This window comes from Toxotes jaculatrix, chromosome 16 (assembly GCF_017976425.1).
Source record: "Toxotes jaculatrix isolate fToxJac2 chromosome 16, fToxJac2.pri, whole genome shotgun sequence".
In the NCBI taxonomy this organism is placed as follows: domain Eukaryota; kingdom Metazoa; phylum Chordata; class Actinopteri; family Toxotidae; genus Toxotes; species Toxotes jaculatrix.
The window spans coordinates 23,733,620-23,757,553 of record NC_054409.1 but is presented as its reverse complement, the minus strand read 5'-3'; the positions used below and the strand labels follow the sequence as shown (position 1 = coordinate 23,757,553).

At 44.6% G+C, this 23,934-nt stretch overlaps 1 protein-coding gene across 2 annotated transcripts; it reads right to left on the bottom strand.

The window, feature by feature from the left end:
- Positions 1-210: 210 nt before the first annotated feature.
- Positions 211-19,421, bottom strand: rph3aa (rabphilin 3A homolog (mouse), a). 2 transcript variants are annotated; one of them, XM_041058936.1, is made up of 15 exons: positions 19,314-19,421; positions 7,455-7,583; positions 7,160-7,289; positions 6,737-6,820; positions 5,222-5,432; positions 4,395-4,619; positions 4,045-4,124; positions 3,655-3,729; positions 3,394-3,503; positions 3,184-3,310; positions 2,807-2,860; positions 2,187-2,338; positions 1,983-2,064; positions 1,782-1,878; positions 211-1,346 (listed from the first exon to the last, which is right to left on the bottom strand). In XM_041058936.1, exons 2-15 carry the CDS (start codon positions 7,568-7,570, stop codon positions 1,213-1,215), a joined length of 1,677 nt encoding a protein of 558 aa, XP_040914870.1. In that variant the 5' UTR covers positions 7,571-7,583; positions 19,314-19,421; the 3' UTR covers positions 211-1,212. The 2 variants fall into 2 exon arrangements, 1 of the variants encoding a protein (XP_040914870.1); XR_005895485.1 differs by having other exon boundaries at positions 1,322-1,346; positions 1,782-1,870.
- Positions 19,422-23,934: the final 4,513 nt, after the last annotated feature.

Genomic DNA, 23,934 nt, shown 5'->3' with positions numbered 1-23,934 from the left:
AACATTCAAGGACGCACTTTTCAGAGTGTAACAAGTCCATAAACTTTCACCCACTTGGAGAAGGGTTTTATCAGGAGAGGTCAAAGTTCACAAAATTCTCAGCTGCGTGTCTGTCCCAGCTGATTGGTTCAAACCTCACCTGATTCAGACAAAGTTTTCTGCCATGTCACAACATATATCAAACAATCAGAGGCACACAGGAAGTGCCATGGTGTCTTTATTTATTAGCCACGTGTACGCTACAACATGAGTCCGGACATGCATCAATATGAACACAGAGAGACAAATGTTGAATATGTAGCTGGAAACAGATCAGTTAAACCGGCATCGGAATATTTCATGAGTTTTCTGGATCACCACTCACGTTGCATAATTGGACTCGCTCATCATAATAAGATGCCATGCAGAAGCATTCTGGGCTTTTTGGTTTCTCCAGCAGAAAGACAGAACGCTCACACATGCACAGGAGAAGATCACACACACGTAGTGACAGTACTGATAATCAGATCAACATCTTATCTGTATCAAAACACAAACGCATATCACATCAACAACGAAAGAGAGTTTGTTCACATCATTTCAGCAACTAAACATCTGTAAGTGTCCCATTTAATATCTAACACATGCATGATGCACAGTAATTATGCACAGTAATACATGTGAAATGCATGTTTTGGTGACGCAAGCACTTGAACGACATGGTCACACAGATCAGCTGATGACACAGTACATGATCTCGAATGACAGGTGCACAGATCAACATGGGAAAAAGGTCAGAGACGGAAAACGGGAAACTCCCTCGGCTGGGCCCAAGCTCGGAGGCACACGTCATTACAACACACTGCCTTAAAGACAATGATAACAAGGGTTTTATCTTCTCCATAAAATATGGTAATCACTATTCAATCATTACCGCATGTCGGGTTAGGTTTATTTATTTATGATGTGATTCAGTTTATGACATGATAACAGTAAAAATGACAAAACAACAGCTTCCTGGTTTATTTAGTGGTTGCTCCTTATCACAAAGAGCCCCACGGTCAACATCCATGTTGGTCACCTGAAAACTGCTGGAAATGTAGCTTGCACATTGCACTTTGGGACAACGTACATAAAAGCAAAGAGGATAATATCAATCCACCTGTGCTCACAGGAAGACAATATTCAACGGGGAGAACGAGAGAGAAAGAAAATCCACGGGGAGATGACGTTTCAGTCCTCAAAGTGAGCAGTGCTGTCGTTTAGCAGAACATGCCAGCACTCAATCTTCTTGTCTTTGTTCTTGAGACACTCGTACCAGTGCTTCAGAGACTCTCCTTTAGCCTGGATGCCTAACTGACATCCTCCTGAAGGCACAGAGAAACGGAAGCGTCAATATGTAAACAAGACTAAGAGCTGATATACATGCTAATGGCACAGCAGAGCTTTGAGGTAAAAACTTGTCAACATGCTAACATGCTCACAATGACAATGTTAACACGGTGATGTTTTGCACATATGGTGAAAGTATAGCATGTTAGCATGCTAACATTCTCGCATTAGCACCGGACGCAAGATGATGGCGGTGGATGAAAAGTCAGGGAATCACCAGAATCATTAGGATTCTTCCTCGGGGGATCATGAATGTAGTTTCATGGCAAGCTGTTCAATACATGTTGGAACATTTCATCTGGATTAAAAGTGGTGAATCAACTGACCAATTAACCAACAGACATTTTTTGATCCACACTGCAGGCATGGCTGAGAACGACAAACTGCACATGTGTTTTCAAGCCACTTACCGATGAAATCATTGGATTTGCCCATGTCGTAGTCCCAGACTGAGATGTCCAGGGTTTTCTTGGCGAGTTCAGCATGCTTTATATCATAACTGAACTCCTGAAACAAAGTGATGAGTTTATTGCACAGACTGTGACCAGTAAGCAGAAGACTACAACGTCCAGTATACGCAAATAAAAACCAACACTTTAAAAGGAACTGACCTCATTAAATTCTGGATTGAGGGTCTTCTTTTTTATCTGCGTCTTGTTCTTAGCTTTCTTTCCCATATCTGGCTTCAGACATCTACAGCACAAGAAACCAAGAAAGACATTTCATATTTCATATTTCATATGAAAGATCTTCTCATCTAACTCTCTGTTTTTCAGTCTTTGTAAAAGGAGGACGCCATTGGACGGAGAACATACACTTTGACAAACGGGTCAGAGTATCCGTTGGAGTCCATGGCAGCCAGGTGAGCACAGCGGACCACGCCCACTATGAGACGACTCTGCTGACTGTTGTACATCAGTGATACCAGGATACGACCTCTTTCCTCTGAGTCCTCACCTTCATTCAGCTGCACATACACACATTAGAGAAACAACACACACACACATAAAGTAATAGCACATCATGTGACTGATCCTGATGCTCCTGTGCAGTGTACACACATCTGGAGGGATTAAACTGTGAGCAATGGAGGATAATGTGCAGGTTAAGTACAAAACTATCTACATTTTATTACACAGATGGATTAACTCAGTGTACATCAACATTTTGTAAATGTGAACACTTTTTTGTGAATTCCCAGTTATTCCCTCCACAGTATTTAAAGGATACTTGGATAAGGATAAGGCAGATATTTTTTCCCCAGATTTAAGATCTGCATATCTCACTGTGTGTAACTGATTGGGATCATTTTCAGGTAAGGTAATATGAGATGAGTGTCAGATCAGTGCATCTGTACATCTGCGGTGCAGAGGAATAAGATATATCTTATTCTGCTCTGTATACAGAAGAGAAAAGATCTATGTGAGCGTCTTACATCGTCCTCATAGAGAGCCATGCCACGGGCTGAGCCTCCTACTGCCTTCTTCACCTGTAAACCAGTAAAAACCATCATCACCACCAGCACCATTATCACTGGTTTCTGTACACACAAAAGCAAAAACTGGAAAATTCAAAATGAAAGAAATCAACACAGTTAAGCCACGGCGGGTGGTTAGCCTAGCTTAGCATAAAGACTGGAAACAAGGGGAAACTGCTAGCCTGGCTTTGTCTGAAGCGAAGTTAAATGGCATTTCCTATGTGGTGTCCACAGCATTACCCAATATATTTGACCCTTTAAGTCAAATATATTCAATAAAACCTTCTTTGACAGTCAGTGAAGCTTTGCGATGTCAGTGCCATCCTCAGACTTACCGGGATCACTCTCTCCAAACAAACGTTGAAGTTCTTCTTCTGGTTAAACGTCAGTTTCTTCAGAGCAACTCGTGTCTCTCCTATGAATTCGTTGTGTCCAAACTTGTCTTCATCACTCACTGAGAGCCTGAAGACAGACAGTGCACTCAGTGAGACTCTCACTGTTAAATAACTGGTAAAGGAGATGAAGTAGGTTCGGGTTGTCCTTACCGGAGAGTTTTGCGTGACATTTCGTCATCAGTGATGCCGTGGTAGATCAGAGTCTCGTTCCACGCAGGATTCAGGGTGTATTTAAGCGTCTTGGTGCGAAGCTTGTTAGACTGAGGGGCAGTAACACACGACACGGCGGTCAGAAGGTTTGAGTTTTATCACAAATTGAATGCAGCTCTAAAAATGACGACAGAGCAACTAAACCAGAGCTGTGCAGCTGTCAAAATCAACACGCTCACGCTACAGTGAAAGCGACTGTACCTTACTGGCTCCAGGTAACAGGTGCAACTTAACATACGGGTCAGCGAGTCCGTTTGAGTCCATTGGCTTTAAGCCCTGAGACACATGAGAGAAGAAGAGCTTAGATTCAGCAGGGATACGGAGTGTTGTCGTTAAATTCACTGATGACAAATGTTTCGACAAATTTAATCACAGCTATTGGATTATTGGATAAGCCTTGTCTCATCTCCTCTTGTCTTGTCTTGTCTCATCTCGTCTTGTCCTGTCACTTCTCACCTTGTCTTAATTTGGCCTCACTGGTCTCGTCCTGCTTGGGCTCGTCTCATCTTATCTCGTGTCATCTTCTCTCTAATTTTGTCCTGTCTAGTCTCTTCTGGTCTTGTGTGTGTGTGTGTGTGTGTGTGTGTTTACCTTAGCTTTGATGATACAGCACTGTAGGGTGTGGTTCTCCTGTTCGTAAAGAAGACTGAACTCCAGAGATCCCAGGGTAGCTGCCAGAACAAAAACACAGGAACACATCAGACACTGACGGAGAAGCAGGATCTGAATTTTGATATGACTCCTGTTAGAAGAAGCAATGTCCCTCGAAAACAGATAAACATTGATTTGTCTCTCTTCATCACTTTGCTGGGAATGTGTTTAACAGCTGTGGGCAGACAAGGAGGAATTTGTGTTGTGTAAAATGAGTAAAAAACTAAACATGTGGGACACTTTCATATTCTATAAATCAGGGTTGGCTTAAGAGAAACAATCAATCATACTGGCATCGTCCGAGTCGTAGTCATTGTCCTCGACCTCTGTTCGATCTGGTGCTGGTCTTGGGGGAGTGGGATTGTTGGCAGGGGGATTGGCAGGTGGAACAGTTCTGGTTGGAATATGAGGTGAAATGGAACTGGAGACGACAGGTTGTCTTTTTTCCTCCGCAGCCGGAGGGGGCGCTCTCTCTTCCCTCTCTGAATGCTCATTCTTCACATGTGCAGCAGGAGCTAGAGGTGATAAGACACCACATCACATACTGTTACTCCTCTCTGTGTAATGATGCTGGTGCTAAATGTTTTGAGATGCAATGAAACCATGCTTTCTACAACTGGAATGATCATTTTAAATATGTTACACAGTGACGTAGGTACAGTGGTGCCAACTCATGCAAAGTGTAGGAGATAAATTGGATCATTTTAAAATCTATACCAAAGAATCAGTTCTGGGGTGATGGCAGAAGTGCAAAGGTTTTTCTCAGTAGTGTCACCTTGAACTTGGCATTATGTGCAAATGTGAAGTAGGCAATAGGAGCTTGACTGAGTCAGGTGTAAATGCATAGATCACTAAATCACAGGACTTATGTTGATAACATTTCTCTTAGAAAACCAGGATTTGCACACGATTTTAAAATTTCAAAATATGAGCCAAAAGTGACACCAGGGTTCCAGCAGCCAGCAGCAGCCACTGTGTGTTTGTGACACTTTGGCACATCCACTCTGTAATAACATCCGACAGACGTGTCCTGTGGCGAGTCTGTCTCAATGATTGTGTTATAATCAAACATGAAAACCATAATTAGCCATTTGCTTGATCTCTTTGTAAAGGCTACCATGTCTCGGATGATGTGCTGTAGGTTCCTGTGGTCCATCGAGGCCGACTGGATCAGTGATGTTCTCGGTGCTGTTCTCGATGCTGTTCTCTGTGCTGTTCTCGGTGCTGTTCTCGGTGCTTAGCTCTCTAGGTCTGGACAGAGGGAGGGGGTCAGGCAGACCCTGCTGGTCTCTCCCCTTGAAGAACCAAGCTCCTGAGCGCTTGTGTAGCTGCAGGAACACACAGTATGTTCATAAGAAAAACAACATGCTGTTTAGAATGGAAAGCCCCTGTTTTACGCGCGGTATTACACATTGTGCTGATGAGAGGCCAATGACAATGTGAAAACAGTGTGACAGTGAATATTCAGCCGAATGTGCAGCTCCCCTCGGCTTTATGGAGCTTTAAAATGAGTTTCAGCTCATTTTTTTATCTCTCCAGACACAACTTCACAGTTTTGGTTCATTTCACTTCCCTCATAGCCTTGATTTCGGCTGTTTCCAGCCTCCGTCCACCACCTGCTCAGCAGCAAACAGCAGACGGACACAGTCAGAGACCAGCTGGTGAACATAGTGGAGCATTTAGCAGCTAAAGAGCCAGATATTTCCTTCAGGAGCTGGTAGAGACCAAAAACAGAGCTAAAAGAGAGGGATCACTAGACTTAGGTTCATCAGGTGGAAGCAAACACGACTCCAGATGAAAGATCATGTTGGTCTGTAACAGCTGGATGTGGAAATAAGCAGCTGTTTGGTAACACGTTTAACATATCAACTGTTATGTCAACATAACTTCACGGTTGTTCCCACTGCCCCCCCGGTGGCAAAGAAGATCAGTTATTGCAGGTTTAACAAACACCCAATGCTTCAAAATCAGCTCAGGATGAGAAGTGAAATGAGCCGTGGCCTTTCTCTGCATTTACTGAAGTTAGAGGCCTTTCTATCTTTCTGTCTTGTAAATAAAGTAATGAAGATGTTGCGTTCCTTTGTGTTCATTTGTCGATTTGTGTGATTGTTCGTGTGTTGAATTAAATGTTGGATTGATGATTCTCTGATTGTTTATTTCTTCATTCCCGTGTGTTACGGAGCAGACGCATGAGCACTTTGTGTTTGCAGCATGTGTGACTGACAGGAGAGAGCATTTATTTAAAGAGGCCGTGTTCCCTGAGGCGGAGACCTCACCACACAAACAGCACTGTGTCACTGAATCAGTGCGTAAAACTGAAAACACATTTTTACTCATGTTTTATATTGATCAAAATACTACCCGTATTTTTTTTGTATTATTAAATAAGCACTGAAATAAATCATCACCCATTACTCAGTTTGGATATTCAGGACGTATCAATGAAGGGTAATTTTCCAGGCCACTGGACAGCGAAATGCAATTCTGTGCTAAAAGTGAGTCTAAAAGCTCGAAAATGGTCCAAATCACGAGTAAAGCTCTGCTTCTGGTGCCAGGTGAACGGCATAATGGCCTAATTTGGTCTCATGACTCTATCAGACCCACTCTGTTCTCCATGTTTCCCTCCCCTCACCTCTTGGTGTTCGCTGCAGATTCTGCACAGCCACACAGGACAGGTCCTGCTGTTGCTCCAGATCCCACATTGGCTACACATGTGCTGCAAAGAGGCAAATACATGCATAAGACACATGTACAGAGGCATGATCCTGCACAGAAGAGCACAGCTATCTTAACAGTTCATTTAGCTTTAACCTCTACTTAGCTACTGAGAGCAACAAGAGACAGAATGTGATGTGAGACCAGGAAATACACCGTGTGTGTCAGGACAAGTTAGCATACGGCCCACTGGCTGCTTATCGCCATAGGAAACCTCTTAGGAACAACACTATAGAAAATACACGCAGAGAAGTCCCTGCGTCCCGTGGGAACGGTTCTCTGCTACTCTGGGCTCTGTTTTCTCTTTGTTCAAGCAGAAACAACACGAACATCCACCTACCTTTTTGCACTGCACACAGAGGACAGCTGTGACCCCCTGTGGTCCAAAGGACTCCCCACACAGCAGACACTGCGACTGTCCATCGCCACACACCGTCTTCTTAATGTTATCCAGGCGACTGGAAAGACGCCTGAGAACACAGGCAAGTAAATGTAAGTACAGACACACACACACACACACACGGCTCAGGTTTTACACCTAAAATCATTAAACTCAGAGAACATCTGCCTCCGTGGCTGAGTGGCGTGAGCCTGAACCACACAGACGAAACGGGGACAATAGTTTTCTCTCTCACTTGATCCTCTCTTGCTCCATGGCCTCCATCATGGCTGCACGAGCCAGTACACTGTTGATGATCTCCTTTTCCTCATCCGTGAGATCCTCCCCTGGGGGGCCGCCAGACCTGTTCATCGTCCTCCCAATCCTGGACCCAACACACGCACACACACACACACACACACACACACACACATAAGCAGCATGCAAAGAGAAAATGCAGCTCAGACAAAACCCAGAACCTCCAACATAACTAGACTCAAATCTAAAGACAGAAACAGCTGCTGCACATTTAGGACTTAAAGCCGCTGAAGAATCACAGACAGTAACAAACACACAGGTTACATGACAACATAAACTCATCATACATGTCTGAGCTGTGACCAAATGACATGCATTCAGTTCATCAAACAGTTTTTTCCTGCCATTCTCTGTGTCTCATTTGATCATTAGTCTCGGTAAATGAACAGCTGATCTCGGTTTTTTAGTCTAAATGCTGTTTTTACAGTGCATGTTTAGCATTTAGTGTCAAGAAACAGAGATTTTTGAAAATGAATAGTTTTAGAACCAGCTGCTCACGAGAGGATCGTCTCAGAAATATGACGGGCAGAAGAAAAAACATCAGTGTGTCGTCGGTTGGAAATCTCCCAGTGTAACTGCCTGTAAGGCTTGAAAGCACTGACAGAGAAGAGCCCAGATTCACTGCCAGTGTAAATCAAATGCAGTCGACATGTGAACTGAGGGCAAGTGGGTTTTTTTCCCCCCTCAAATGTTTCTGCTTTCTGTGGCTTCCCATGATATTACCTCAGGTCAAAACTCGAACTAACTCGAACCATATGACCACAATATTTCCCCATTTATAATTCTGCTGTGTATTTGGCGTATTCAGAAACACTGTTCAGCCTTTGTACCTATTTTTAAAGAGATTTAAGTTATGCAAGATTAGATCAAAGTAGCTGTATTTGTTGTGTGCATAATTGTGAACCACAGCCCTTCAGGCTACAGATGGAACCTGAATAGCTGCTGTGCTGCCTCGGGATGATGATGATGAAGATTAAATCTACCTGTTTCATGCAGAGCGTTTGGATTTGAAAAATAAATAATGAAACAAAAAAAAAAAAGAAATGTACAAACTAGTGTAAATTCATGTGAAAAAAAATGGAATCCAGAATAGAATGAGTGGCTGAATCATCCTCCCAACATAGAACTACCTGTGAGACAGTGCACCTGAGATTTCACTGCCTTTGTCAGCTGTCAGGTGTGCTATGGTTGAAGAGGCGCTCCTTATAAAAGCTCTGAGAAGAGCTAATGTGATTAGCCATGAGTTATTTCAGCTCTACCACACCTACTGCTGCGCCGCTGCCGCTGGCCATTAAATTCCCAAACATCTGCTGGTCATGTCCAAGTGCCCGGGCTCCGTGTACTTGAGCAGCTGCTTGTGCTTGAAAGCAGGCCGTTAATTGAGGCTGGCTGCTGACGATGGAGAGTGAACTGTAATGTGTTATTGAAGTCTGGTGTGCGATGTGCACGCCTGAAGACATTTCCACCGCAGAGAAGCGCACTCATTATCTTTTGACAAGAACATTGTTAAGAGGGAAGCATGACCTCGACTTCTCGCCTCTGGTTAAACCAGGTTGTTTAAATAGATGACACCTCCCTGATTGACTGGACCCCCGAGGTGTTCGCTGACAATTAGGAGCAAGAACGGAGAGAAAATAGTGCCCATATTAAATGATATTTCATTTTCTCTCCGTGGCAAACACATTTCACAGTGTTAAAGAATCTATGTGCACGGCGTTTGAAGGTGGCTAACCACGGTTACCTGACCTGCTGACATCATCGTTTCACTCCGGACATTTCCGAATAATCAACAGTGAAGGTGTAGGTGCTGTATGACTGTGTCCCAGCAATAAATATCACATGAATCAGACAGTGGCTGCTGAGTAAGAATATTTTAATGCCTCACTTACTTAATGCCTCAGTGCCCTTCATCCCTTCATCCCTTCATCCCTTCATCCATCTCCCCTCCTCTTGCTCCCTGTTGTGTTCGCTGAAAAATGTCCTGTCTCCAATGCATGTAAATGCCAGAGGTTGCTGTCATGGTGGACAGTGTGGTAACCTGACAGATTCATGTCTAAGTGTGTGTGCGTGTGTGTGCGTGTGCGTGTGTGTGTGTGCGTGCGTGTGTGTGTGTGCGCCTTGAGGCGTTCACAGTGAGAGAGAAAGGTGAGGGTCAGTATGAAAGGAAATGCTCTGAAATGGCAGACACTTTCAGGCCGTGAGTCACCACACTCAATGGATCACACACACGCACACACACATACAAACACACACACACACACACACACACACACACACACACACACACACACACACTGTCATTACGAATCAGATCACGGCAGTTAAAGCCTGGCCCATGTGAAAATGACAATTGTTAGGATGTGAAAACCCAAACCATATAAAATCTGCATTTTGGTTTCAGTAATAATCAAAGGATCATTTACTTGAGTCGAAGTAACAAAACCTCATTATAAAAATATTCCAGTACAAGTAAAGTTCCTGCATTTATAATTTCTATTATTAAATATAAAAGTATTTCCAACAGTTCAGACCTCTGAAGGTGTGGTGTGGTTTCAGGCACCAAGACGATGAGAATCACATCAGGCCTGAACCACACGGGCCAGTGTCCCCACACTCATCACCGAGTCCCGGGCATTCCTGACCCTGTCCTCCCTCCTTAGGTACTGACCTTCATACCGGTCATCTAGCCCACGTCAGATCCTTCCTCGTGCCCAACACATCAAGTTCAACAGCTGTTCACCTGCTGCCTAAACTGACAATTAAATGTCAACACTTACATTTACTGGATTTGATCTATAACACATCACATGAGCGACAAATTAGAGTCCAGGTCAGTTATTTCTCTTCCTCTCTCTCCCTCACAGTCACGTGCACACACACACACACACACACACACACACACACACACACACACACACACACACACACACACACACACACAGTATGAATTGATTATAGATCAGAGCAGTCGCTGCCTTACAGTAGATCAATGTGCACTGGAGCTCTGCAGTAGGACATGAAACTCGTATCTGACTCTCAATGTCATCGGCTGAAGAGGACAGAAACTGCTTAAACACGACAGCATGTCCATATTAGCCCTGTTTTCACCCCGCGACTTCTCAGTGTGTCTCATGTGCAGCAGTCGTGTGTGTGTGTGTGTGTGTGTCAAAGTGTTTAAAGTTACTGATATAATTACATCAGAGCTTCTCCATTCACGGTTAAGTCCCACTGAGCAGTGATGAAGCTCGACTTTGCATAATGTTATGTTATTGTTAGACGCTGCTGTCGCTGTGCTGTTCATTCAGCTTTGAGCTTGGTGACAGCCAAAGACTCTGACAGGCCTATTACTCTGTTTTAAATACATGGGCAGGAGATTCTGACCTAAATCTGTTCATGATGCAAGACATGATGTGGTCTCCTCTGAGCAAGACTTGAGAAGACTGAGTGTCTCAACTCCTCCTCCTCCTCCTCCTCCTCCCTGACCTACACCAAGGACACATGTCACCACATGAGGCCTGGTTTGATTTACACCTCCTTTATAGGGGGAGTTGACTGAGGGGCGGAACGACCTCCAGGGAGCAGGGGTACTTACATGTGTGTGCATGTGTGTGTGTGTGTGTGAGTCCATTTGAAATTACAGGTCATAACTTGAGAGGTGAACCCAGAGTTAACCACTGTACGATGATGGAGAGCTGTAACAGCCATGTTCACCTCCCCACCTACGGTTTTCTACACAGATTAAAGGAGGATTAAAAGTGTGACAGCCCTGCTGCCACCGTCAAAAATCAATTGTGGGAAGGAAATCGCATTAAATAGTCTAACCTTTGAAATCTGAACGTGTAAATCCAAGATGTAGATCTCTGGAAAATTTGTAAGGCTGCATTCAGCCACACGCGAAGCACTGACTGTCGGTCTGTTGTTTCACCCTGAAACATCTCTACAAACATCGACTGTAATGGCTTTAAATTTTGTGCAGACGTTCACGATTCCCAGAGGATGAATCCCAATGAGTTTGGTTTTCCACTGAGTTCGTCTTGTTCCATCACGAGGCCGATATTTGTGGCCATGAGTGAAATGTCCATGTTCAGCCATTCGATGGACTGACATGAGTCACCGCTCAGATGCTGTTGTTCCCTCAGTGTTTCCTCCAATATTCATCGAGGTTTCAATTTAAGTGAACTAAGATGATGAACATCAGTTCAGCGTGTTAGCGTGTTAGCATGTTAACGCAAAAGATTAGGCCAGATTAGGAAAACCTGAAGTGCAGAGTGCTGTTCTGTCTTCATTCAGCTCATCTCTCTGTCTCTCTGTCTGTCTGTCTGCCTGTCTCTCTGTCTGTCTGCCTGTGTCTCCCTCTCATTCAGCCTGTCTGTGTCCTAGCTGCTGGCGAGAGCCATAAAGCAGGTCTTCTGTAATCTTCTGTGAGACCTTCACCAACCTGTTATTAACCTTAACACAAATTGACATGAAAAAAAGATTTGGAAAATACACACACTTTCCTGCTGACTTTCACACACACACACACACACGCACACGCGCACACACACGCACACACACGCACACACACACACACACACACACGCACAGACTGCGAGGACCTGTCACACACGGTCAGCAGCACAGAGAAAAGCACTGCAAATGGACGTGAAGTAAAAGGAAACCAAGGCATTTTAACTCCACGAGGATTATGTGAGCTGACTAAGAGCTGCGGGGGCCGCACACACGCACACACGCAGACACACAAACACAAGTTATTAATGTCAGCACGCAGGCGAACACACACTGTGTGAGAGTGTGTGTGTGCGCTGCAGGGAGGAAAACTGACAGACTGCGTCATGCTCCTGCGTTTCCTGTGATGCCGAGAGGCTTCCCTACTTCAGACTGGTTTTACTTTTTTTAAATATTTCATATTCATGTTTCAGGAGCACAAGAAAATGTACTTACTCTTAATAAAAAAGAAGGTATTTACACAGTACACACACTCCATTAAATAATTCATTCAAGTCAAGAAGGAAAGGAAAGGCTTTTTTTCCATCATCTTTAGGTTAAAGGGTAATTCTGGGTCTTAATTTTGATTGAATGATCAGACGGTTTGTAAACAAACCTACGTTTCAACTACTTAATCCAAACTTCTTCACCTAGAGACAAAATCCAAATTGAGAGCACCTGAAATGTTGGAACATTCCCTTATGGGTGTTTACAGCACACAGCCCTGCAGCCTGCGACATCCTTAGTGGCCTTTTGGACACACAAATGCTCCAGCTGTCTCCCAGGCCTTGGTGAACGATGTCCTTCAGGACAAGGAGACTCACGCTGACGATGTTCGACAGGTCCTCCGGCGCTTCCTCAGCCACCAGCTCAACATCAAAGCAGAAAAGTGTGAGCTCCGTGTCACAACCGTCTCATTCCTGCTTCATCGTTTCCCAGGACAGCATCCAGATGTGGCTGAGCAGCCACCTCTGCAGAGAGGACGTAAACAGAACTGCTGCCAGTGAAAACGGCAGACTTCCTGTAGCTGAACCACAAACATACTCCCTTCTTCCTGTGTGGTTGGAGCCATCACATGGGGAATTGAGGCAAAGGCCAGTGGTGATACACCTGTGTCGGACAGGTTCCCTCTGAACCGGTTGTTGCCTCCGGTTGTTGAGTGATCCCCTCTGGAGCTTTGCTCTCTGCTGGGGGCGGGGGGGGGGGGGGGTGAATCAGGAGCTGGAGACCTGCCGGTGCTGCTTGGCCTCCTATAACCCATCCACAAACCCATCACCTGGGCTGAGTGTGTTCACACAACACTGCCATGATCAACAAGATGAGAATTTTCTGTGTTTCAACAGATCACGAAGATCTCATCACACATCACGCCAACGTGAAGGATTACAAAGTGTGGGAGATTAAACGACAGATTAAAATGTAAACGAAAAAGAAAATAAAAGGCTGTGATTTTCCACTGAGGGGAGAGATGTCTGTTTCTTTCTCCCTATGCTCCTTTCTCAGTCTTCCTTCTATATTCTAATCAAACTCGATCACAGCAACTACAAACCAAAAAAGAGCAGAGACTTCCTCCCCTCTCCTCAGCGTCACGTCGTCAGGGAGTGATTCACTGCTTCTGTCCTAACAGAAGCCAAACATGGTAAAGATTTTCCATTTAAAACGTTTCATTGGTTCAAAATCAAAAGCACTTCGAGCGCTGTGATTGGTTATACAAAACACGCATTAAACATTTAGGTCATTACTTGCGCCGTGTGCGTGCGGTGACTCTGAGGTTTGGACCCCCAGGAACGTCTCGCCCCTCTCTGATAGATGCTGGCTGCTGCTGTTATCTGTGGCCACAGATTTCAACAGACAGCAGGTGTTATTTTTACCACACACATCAACAGAACGTAGCATCGAGCTTCAGTAACACACTTCATTACATGTCACCTGCAGCAACTGGTGTCAACAGTACAATACATCACTCATCTGCAGCCACTGAAACAAAAGCTTTCAAAAGTCCCTTCAGCTCATGGAGCCGTCACCCATCGTTCTCCAGGGGAACAGGCTCAGGCAGAGTGAACCTTTGACCTTTGCCTCCTCGTCCTATGAAACCTGAGGGGTTTTTTTTCATTTCAAGAAGTTTCTCAGAAACAGCTCCTAAGCTTAAGGAGGTTTGTTTTAAGATGGATTTTAAGATCAGCCTTTAGTTGCTTTTCGTACAAAGAAAAGAGGAAAAAAAAAGGTCCTGACGAGTGAAATAAGACTCAAGTCATACTGAACAATTATCCTTAGGAGTAGATAAAGGATCCACACCTTTCATTTCATCACACTGTTTTAAACTACAGAATCACTCATGATGAGCTCGAGCGTCCTGGATCAGTCAGTGGACCTTAAATGAGGTTAGTCATGTCAGGAAACCCAGTTCAAGTAACCTCATCCACAACAACAGCAAAATCACAATTATTTACGGTACACGGAACATTCCCCAAGGAGTCCAAACACTCCCATCTGAATTAGGCTGGAACATTTCAGCGGTCCCACACGCACACGCACACACACGCACACACACTCATCCATCCCATGACGCAGCGTCCCCCCTTCCATCACCCTCTCTCTCCCTCACACAGCTGTCACTTCTCAGACCGTCCACGCACAGATCTCGTCAATCCACCAGCTTCATTACCATCAGTCTCAACACAAGCTTCATCTGTTCATCCTTTCACCCATTCATCATCATCATCATCGCCCATCCCTCCATTCATGCACTCTGGCTATCTCGCCTCCCCCCGTACATCTCTCCGCTCTTCCACTGAGGCTTGTCAGACGAGTGAGGAAGCAGCTTACGGAGCTTAGTTCTGTAAAGACGCATCACCACCTACTTTATCCCCTGTCTGATGACTCTCTGGGGATCATTAACCCTTGCATACACACACACACACACACACACACACACTCACACAAACACAAGCCTGCTTTCTGATGGCTCCTGGGTAAAGCCAAGCATAGATATAAGAGTAATCTGGTCTTCAAATCCCAACATGGGCGGCTGAAAGCTTTGATGTAACACAGTTGTCTGGAGATGAGAGTATCGCGTCTGTGCGCTGGAGCAGGCGGCAGGACATGAGAACATGTGAGGGTAAAAGACCTGATGGCTTTCAGAAGACATCGCACACAAGTAGGTTGAGGGACGAAAGCAGGAGGGACGAAAGTAGGAGGGACGCAGCGTCGTCACTGTTCCCAGCTCCTGGACAGCTGTCACCACTTTGGTTCAGACTGAAATGTCTGAACCAAAGTTCAGCTGTTCGTGGTCTCCAGAGGATGAACCCCACAGACTTTGGTGCATCAGCACTCGCAGGTGAGCGAGCAAACTGAATGTGTAAAAAAACATTTTCCAACAATCCATGTGAAACTGTGAAGAGCAAAGATCTTCTCCTCCACAGACTTTTTTCTTTTCTCCACAGACGCAGTTTTTGAGTCATTGTTCAGTCCCTGAATGCCACACACACACACACACACACACACACACACACACACACACACACACACACACACACACACACACACACACACACAAACACAAACATCACATCACTCCATGTTCACTGTTATTCAGTCTTATTTGGGGATGTTGTTAACATTGCCAGCGTGAGCATGCTGACATTAGCATTTAGCCTCACAGAGGAGCCAGCGTGGCTCCGTTAAAATCTCTGATAAAGTCTGTTTGGATCGGTCTGGGTTCTGGGCCCCGGTGGCCCCGGGATTAAGGCGCCAACCATGAACTGAAATCCTCCTCCTCCTCTCTCCTCTCATTTCCTGTCACCTCTCAACTGTCGGCCCTAAATTTTTGAAAAAATTATTTTAGTGAGCAGTGAGAGGAAATCGCAGATTCAATCCCTGTGCATGTCTGTGTGTGTGTGTGTGTATGTGTGTGTACACCAGAGGCAGCGCTGAGGCCACTAAACTGAGCAAAACAAAACGCAAACCTCAGGCTATCTTTGTCTCTTTGTCTCTTTCTGTGGACCGTGTCCGTCTCTCTCATTCCTGTGTGTGTGTGTGAGCGTGAGGAGGTTTGCACGTAGATAGTAAGAGTAGAGACAGTAATGAGGAGAAATAACGGCCAATACGTGGCATCCTGTGAGAGGAGTCATTAGATGTGATGCACTCGTCAGTGAGTCTGTGAATATCAGCGTTGTCCATGTCGTTGTCGGAGCTGTTCCACCGCGAGCCTCCAGATCTGAGTCACGGTTCCTCATCGTAGGTTCTCGAGGGCCTCGATGGGAAAAACATCCGAAAAATAGCAAAACAGATTCTTGGCAAACATCAGCTCTTTTTGACAAAATGATTTAGAATCCAGAGCTCCAGGTCAGGTCGGCCTGGTGACCCACAGGTATTATAAAAATAGAACTAATACTGGGTCAGACAAGCCACTGGTAGTGTGTAAAGTTGTGCTCGTGCTTCACTGACCCAGTTTTTATTCAGTTTTACTGTGTAGACAAAATCCGTCTCCTGGTGAAGAACAGGGTTTGTTTCGTTTTGCCACTTTTCAAAATTATTGAAACTGAACTGACGCAGCTTTGCACTCGATCAGATTCAATCAGAGCCAAAAACACACACACACACGTTGTGGTTCATCAGTGAGTCAGGGCCCTTTGACCATCACCGTCCACCTTCTGATGGGGCTCATGTGAGCACCTGTTTCTGCAAACAGGAGAAGGAACCTGAGCGACAGATGCTGGTGGTGCGGTGTGTCGGACAGAATATTTGGGTCATACACACAGCAACATATAAAGGTGTCAGAGTGGTTTTCTGTTTACAGCTGTGTTCCTCTGACACACACACACAAACACACACACACACACCACCCTTCCTGAACTGAAACAGCTAATCAAACACTTCTGGCCACAGCGGATTTGCGCAGCACATCTGCTGTTCCTGCTGCGCTGAGAGAAATCTCTGAAACGATAATGGCTCAGCTGCAGATCTGAGGAGGAGGGAAGTCGATTACTGCACATCTCAACCGTCCAAACTGCTAAAACGCTCCGATGAGCGAGCTCATGCGGAACAGTCCTCGCTGGGAATAATGGGAAACGGGAGATTCATGAATTTCAATTGATTGCTGAGATGGATTCGGTCAGAATGGACGTCCCCTGACAGCGTTTTATGTTCAAAGAGGCAATTTCACTCACTTAAACTGGACAGGTGCCCATATAGAATCTATCAGCCACACAGAGCCACTGTCTTTGATGATCTAAAATAAGAAAATAGGTGTGTCTGCATAGATGTTTGTAGATGTTTGAAGTTCTAAGTGGAGGGAGGTGGGGGGCAATTAAGTCTTGAATGGCAACATCTCAAAATGCACAGACTCAAGAAAAAAAAAAAAACAGAACCTACAGAAGGAAGGATTTCCCTGAGTTCAGCAGTCAGGGGCTGTCGACTCGGCGTGAACCGTTTCTGCTCAAGCACATTAGCCACATCAGTCAGCACCTGAGAGCTCAGCAGTCTGGGTAATCCGCCACCCACCGCACACAAACCACAGTCAATACAGCTGATTGGGGGTCAACAGGAGCATTCAGTGGAGATTACAGGGAGCATGGGAAAGAAGACGAGGCTCAATAAACTCCACCGCCGCCGAGGATGATGGGACAAATGAAGAAGTGAGTGTTATAGCACCGCAAATCGATTGCTCTCTCACACACACTGAGTAAACGCATGCGTCCATTCTCCCTCTTCTTTCCTCGTCCCTTCCCTCTCAGCTTGGACTTCACTGCTGCCACTACACGTTAGGCAGTGAGCTGCACAGTCCTCCACTCTCTGTACTGATGCTTTCTCTGGACCTGACCAGTGACTCTAACAGGGAGATGAAGGAGACGACAGAACTCCTCCTCCTTAATCTCTGCTGCACGCTCTCTTTATACTGTCCACTTTGTGGAAGGCAGTAATTAAAAATATGTGTTTTACTTTAAGGGACAGTTGGACATTTTGGGGAATAAACTTGTTCCGGCTGTGAGACAAGAATATTGATGACAGTGGCATCACGTGGGTCTGACGCTGCAGCTGGAAGGTGGTTAGCTTAGCTTAGCATAAAGACTGGAAACAGGGGGAAACAGCTAGCCTGCCTCTGTCTAAAGATTTTTTAAAAAGTCCAGCTACAAGCTCAGCACATTACATCTGTTTTATTGTTGTTGTTGTTGTTGTTGTTGTTGTTAGCCATACAAACTGCTGTGTCTACACAGACTGTGTCTCAGCCGTGTCTCTCAGGTGCATCTCATGCGTGTCTGATGGAAAAGATAAACAGTCTGTCTGCACAGGCCACGGCACATGAATGCAACACAAAGTCTATTTTTACACTTCAGGTTTATTTTTTAATGTTTGAAGGACAAAACTACTGTGACCGTGCATTAATCTAAAGAGCTCTGCCGAGACACGGGGGACGACCTACGTCCCGCCCGTAGACACAGATGGACTGAAGCTGCTGCTGATCTGCTCAACAACACTTACGAGGAGGCTAACACTGCCTCAGGAGGAGTTCACAGGCCCCTGGTGACGGGCTCGTCATTCATTAGGACACATTATAGTTAACAAGCTCAGGGACGTAGTGACGGAAAAAACTGTTAACGTTCATTCAACAAAGCTTTTTATACTCAGGAAGAGACAGAACTCCAGCTTATCACTTATTTATGTCAGTGTCAGCGTAAACTGTGTCTCTTACATAGTTTGTCCACCAGAGGGCACTGACAAGTTTATTACACACACACGCACACACACACACACACACACACGCACACACACGCACACACACACACACACACTCACACACGCACACACACACACGCATATATATATTTGGAGCTTTTGTCCTCCAATCAACTCACACTGGAACCACAATATGATTACATGAGTACACATAAATATGTAAATAATCAGCAAATACATTAAAATATCTTTGAAATATCATTGAATTTATATAACATCTCCTGTCTGTCAGGCTGTATTTAACAGTAAGGTATACGTAATTTAACACCTATACTTTTGAGATAAACATAAATCTGTAAATTGAAAAAGGTAAAGTGAAAATGAAAGAAAAGTCTAAAAGGGGAAATACTCCTTAAAGTTAACATTTTTTTAAAAAAGAAATATGTTGGTAATAATTAATTATTAGAGGACATTTTTAATAAACCACAGACTAAATCTACTGTGAACCAACCTGAAATTAAAAAGTAAAGAGTAAAAGGTCATTTTTCAGCATTTTAATCAGCATCAGCTGCAAATTCCTCAAGAAAATTTCCAACCTGATCAGTAAAAATAAATAAAACCAGCGTTGTCTTACCCGAGACGTTCAGACAGACGTGGCGTTTTTCTGTTTTCAGGATGAAAACTGCTTCAGTGTCACCAGCAGCTCCGTCTCAGCATCCAGCTTCCTCTTCGGTACTCTCCTCCTCACTGTCAGCATCCTCAGCACACACACTGTAGTAAAACCCTCGCTCCGCCTCCCTCCCTCCCTCCCTCCCTCCCCCTCCACCCCTCTCCTCCCTCCCTCCCTCCACCTCTCCTTTTCTCTTTAACTAAATCCATCCACTCTCATCTCATCAGCAAAAGACAAGATGATGACGACACAGTTTAACTAAAGGACCATTCACTCAGCTACAAGTAAATCTTCCAAATTCTCCGATACCAGAAAGTAACGCAGTAAATTTACTCAGGTACTGTACTTACTGTTTTGCAGTACCTGAATGGAGGATTTCCATTTTACACAAGTTTACACTTCTACTCCACTACATGTATCTGACAGTAATACTTACTAGTTACTTTCCAGATGAAGATGAAAACAGATGATAAACATCTTTTAAAGACTGGGTCTGTAGCTCGAGCCCCTCGTCAGGCTTCAGATGTTTCGGAGTTGTTATCGGTCACCAGTTCCCTCGTAAACTTTTCACACGGCTTCATTCAATTAACTGTTGTTTCTTCTGTTTCCCATTAATCATTTATGACCCCTCAGATTCATCTGGTGACCCTATGATGGGCCCCGACCCTCAGGTTGACTGTATAAAAAGTGGAGCAGCTTCAACAGCAAAATGCAGCTTTTTCTACAGAGTAATTTTAATACTTTAAGTATATTTTTATGATAATACGACTGTGTTTTTACTGGAATGAGATTTTGAATGGACATCTAGTTGTAATGGGGATTTTACAGTGTTTTACTCTGACTTCTTATTCCAACATCTTCTGTGACAACCTGTGAAAACCTTTCCTTTCCTGTTGTGTTACTGTTTGATCGATGAAACACTTCTCATCCTTCTGACTGTACACGTGTGCTGTAACATGGCTCACATCCATGAAGCATATGGGAATGCTTTCTAATAGATCTATTTTTGCTCCTTTATTTCCCCTCAAGCAAAACAGCTGCACTTATTATGTGCAATACAATACAAATCCAATAGGCCTGCTGCGCTGTGCAATTAGAGGCCGTAACGATTATGTAATTCTATTGTTCGGTGAACGGAGCCAGGAGTTAACCTTAAGCTCTTTTCAGGAACAGCCAGTGGAGCAGCAAAGCCAAAACACTGTCACACATGTGGGATGTTACACTGACATGTGAAACGCATCTTCATGTCACAGCGTTGAGAGAAGCCTCAGCATCTGTGGAGCCACTTTGATGTATTGAATTGTGGTTAGTGTGTCCCAGAGGACCGCTTTCTGTCCTCTGAGCGTTCAGCTAAAATTAAACAACTGCCAGTTCCCCAGAATGTGCAGCAGCGCTCGGCCTGCTGTTGCCCTCTTGTGGCTCCTTTGCTGTCAAATCATTTTCCACTGGTTTCCTGTCTGTGCCTGTTGTGTAATTACACTGCATTGCACATTTAATTGGCCGAACACTTCGCCGGAAACTTAACGTTAATTCAGACACACACGATCTTATAAAACAGGACAGCATTGTGTGTGTGTGTGTGTGTGTGTGTGTGTGTGTGTGTGTGTGTGTGTGTGTGTGTGTGTGTGTGTGTGTGTGTGTGTGTGTGTGTGTGTTCGTCCACATCCACTTGCATCACACACTGTATGTTTGATTTTTTTTTGGCCACAAACGAACCGTTGTGTTAATTAAAACTCAGCCATTAGCTTGAGGTGTTTAACGACATATTTACATAATTAAACGTCGGTTGTGCAAACACATCACACTCACAGGAGCCAAAGAGGAGACGTGCAGATCGGCTGAGGAGCAGCTCAGCGCTGCCTGTCTGCATTAACTTTGGAATAATATACTGCACAGTAAGAAGAGGCTGCTCCCTGATGGATGGATGATGTGATGGAGTCAGATCTGCTAACGATGCAGGGATAAAACTAGAGCTGTGTTTGTGTAGAGGTTAGAGAAGAGGGCACGGGGCTGCCCACGAGGACACGAGGACATAATCCCAAACACTGCACGGTGGACAACAGTAACAACAGAGCAGCCATCCTAACGGGGGTGAATTAAGTTTTAGCAAACCAGGAGTTCAAGCTTAACTAATGTCTTAGCAACAGAAAACACCAGTGAGGCTTTAGGCTTCATAAGAGAACAGAGGAGCTGTTCACTGTCCTGTAACGAGGACAGGGTCAGGGTTCGGGGTAGTTTGTAAGACGTGCTGGTAAATCAACACGTGTGTTGGCATTGTGACCATGAGACCATGATCATGAGAATCACAAATGTTATCCTGACATCCTGAGGCCTCATCCTGCTGGACCGACTGACATCCGTCCAAAACATGTCACCAATAAAAAAAAAAAAAAGCTCAGTTTCCAGATTTGTGACAGAAAAGAAAAAAAGGTGTTTTTCCATAAGATTTTCTCCATCACTCAGGATCCTTCAGACCGTTTGAAATATAACCACCAAACCTGGAGATGCAAAGTTTTTACGGAAACATTTTTGGGAAAGAAAAAAGATCAGTGTGAAAATAAAACAGCACGAGGAAGAAAAGGAGAAAAGGAAGCTCTGTTAAAGACAAATGACAGATTCATCACCAAGAAGGCTGAGAGCTTAAGGTCAGCGACGTGTGGATTGTGTGTGAGTGTGTGTGTTTTAACCCATCAACTTGCGTTCGTGGTGGAGTGGTATTGGCCTGGTGCTGAGTCCTGTGAGTGAACGGTTGGCGGCTGAAAGGACATCCTGTGGCGAACCTCAAACTGTCCCCGAGGATTTTGTCTGTCTCCCTCTGACCTCACCCTGAAAGAGACAGAAGAGAAGGGGAAGGTTTTTGCCACAAGGGGGCAGTACTGCAGTTACATGCAATTAACAGTGAACACAGACTAAAGATTTCATTGAGGAGAAAACTGACAACACAACCTGAAGATTAGATGAGTTCACTTTGGGATTCTGGGTCGATTTTGGGTGAAACTCGTTGTCACAGCTCTGATTCTCCACAGGAAGCTGCTATAAGATCAGTCCTGGGTACGATGGTTGATGTAAGGTAAAGTTGTTGGGGTCAGAGTCCAGGTTTGACGTCCTTCAAAGTCAGTACAGGAATAAATGACTTCTGGAGACAGTCTGTCTTTGCTGTCTTTGCACTGTGCAGTGTGTGTAATTAGGTCATAACTGATATTGCCACCACATGCAGGGAGACTCCATCTGACAAATAAAATGCATCACTGGTTCACTCTGTGCTGGACGCCTGTCTCTGCCTCTGAGTCATTTATTCTCCAAAATATTAATTAATAGTGACGCGTGCTGCTGAGGTAGAAATCAGCTGTGTGTGTGTGTGTGTTCCCTCATTTCTGTAGTTCTTAAATCTGAACTAATCAAAAAAGGTCAAATGACTGTGTGTAATGTGAAAGGTGCCACTTACAGTGTCTCTGCAGCTGCCCCTGTCCCCCTGTCCGCCCTTGTCTCCCTGTCCCACAGACCAGTTTCACTCATTTCAGCTTGTTGTTTTAGTTTTAAGGCCTGAGACTCAGATAGAGATCAGCTGGTCAACAGTGGAGCATTTAGCAGTTTAAATACAAAACGTAACCAACAAATACATGATGATGTTTTTATCATAGCTTAAAATAAAACTTCACTGAGCCCTGGTGGGAAATTCACAAGCTTCCCAGCAGGATATAAAGTGATTCAAATAAGCCCCACACAGACAGAGTCATTTTCTTACCTCGTCTTTCTTTCAGAGACTTTTCTCTGAGCGGTTTCCTCTCGGATCATTTTCCACCAACAATCTTTTTTGTAGATTTTCGGGACAAAACCATCAGTGTCTCCCTTACACTTCACCACAGGTCGCAGGGATCAAACCTGCGGAGGCAACAAAACACTGTCAAGCTCAAACAGCAACTGCAGACTTTTTGTTCCTTAGCTTTTCAGCATATAACAGAATTCACAGCGAAGAATAACTGCAAAGGCGACAGCGTCATGTAAAGATGCTGCAGGGTTGGAAATAACTGGGAGTGTTTTCGGTTATGGTCTGAGCGTGAAACGAAGGAGACAACAGACTTGTGTGACTGTGGCAGTGTGATAGGAAACACCCAGGAGCAACGAGAGCAGGAGACCTTTAAACAGAAGGGCAACTGAATTAGGAGGTCAAGCATCTGAGCTGTGTGAGGAAGCTCCGTTCACATCTGTAATAATTTAAACTGCACTTGGCCTTTAGTCCTGATCCTAACATCACTGTGGAAGGATGTAAGACCACCTCTGTTTTAAATACATTCATTCAAACTAAACTATGAAAACATGACGTCCACTTCATTTCAACATTATGAACAAAACCATTTACTGCCCCCGGGCGGTTGTTCTGGTTTTTCCTGGTTGGTAATCCAGATTTTAGATAATTGTTACCCACCTTTATCCTCAGTCACGTGGTTGATCTTCGTGCCTTGTGGTCGTCCAGCACTGACTGATCTCCTTCACCGCCTCAGGCCAAGAAACAAACTGTGCACATTTCCCATAAAGTCTAGGTAACCAGAAACGTAATATGTTCCAGATAACTGCATTACAGACA

Coding starts and splice junctions, on each gene's coding strand:
- rph3aa (XM_041058936.1), bottom strand. CDS start 7,570: ATGAACAGGTCTGGCGGCCCCCCAGGGGAGGATCTCACGGATGAGGAA. Junction 4,125..4,394: donor CTACGACTCGGACGATGCCA/GTATGATTGATT, acceptor TTGTTCTGGCAG/CTACCCTGGGATCTCTGGAG. Junction 2,065..2,186: donor TCTGACCCGTTTGTCAAAGT/GTATGTTCTCCG, acceptor CTTGTGCTGTAG/ATGTCTGAAGCCAGATATGG.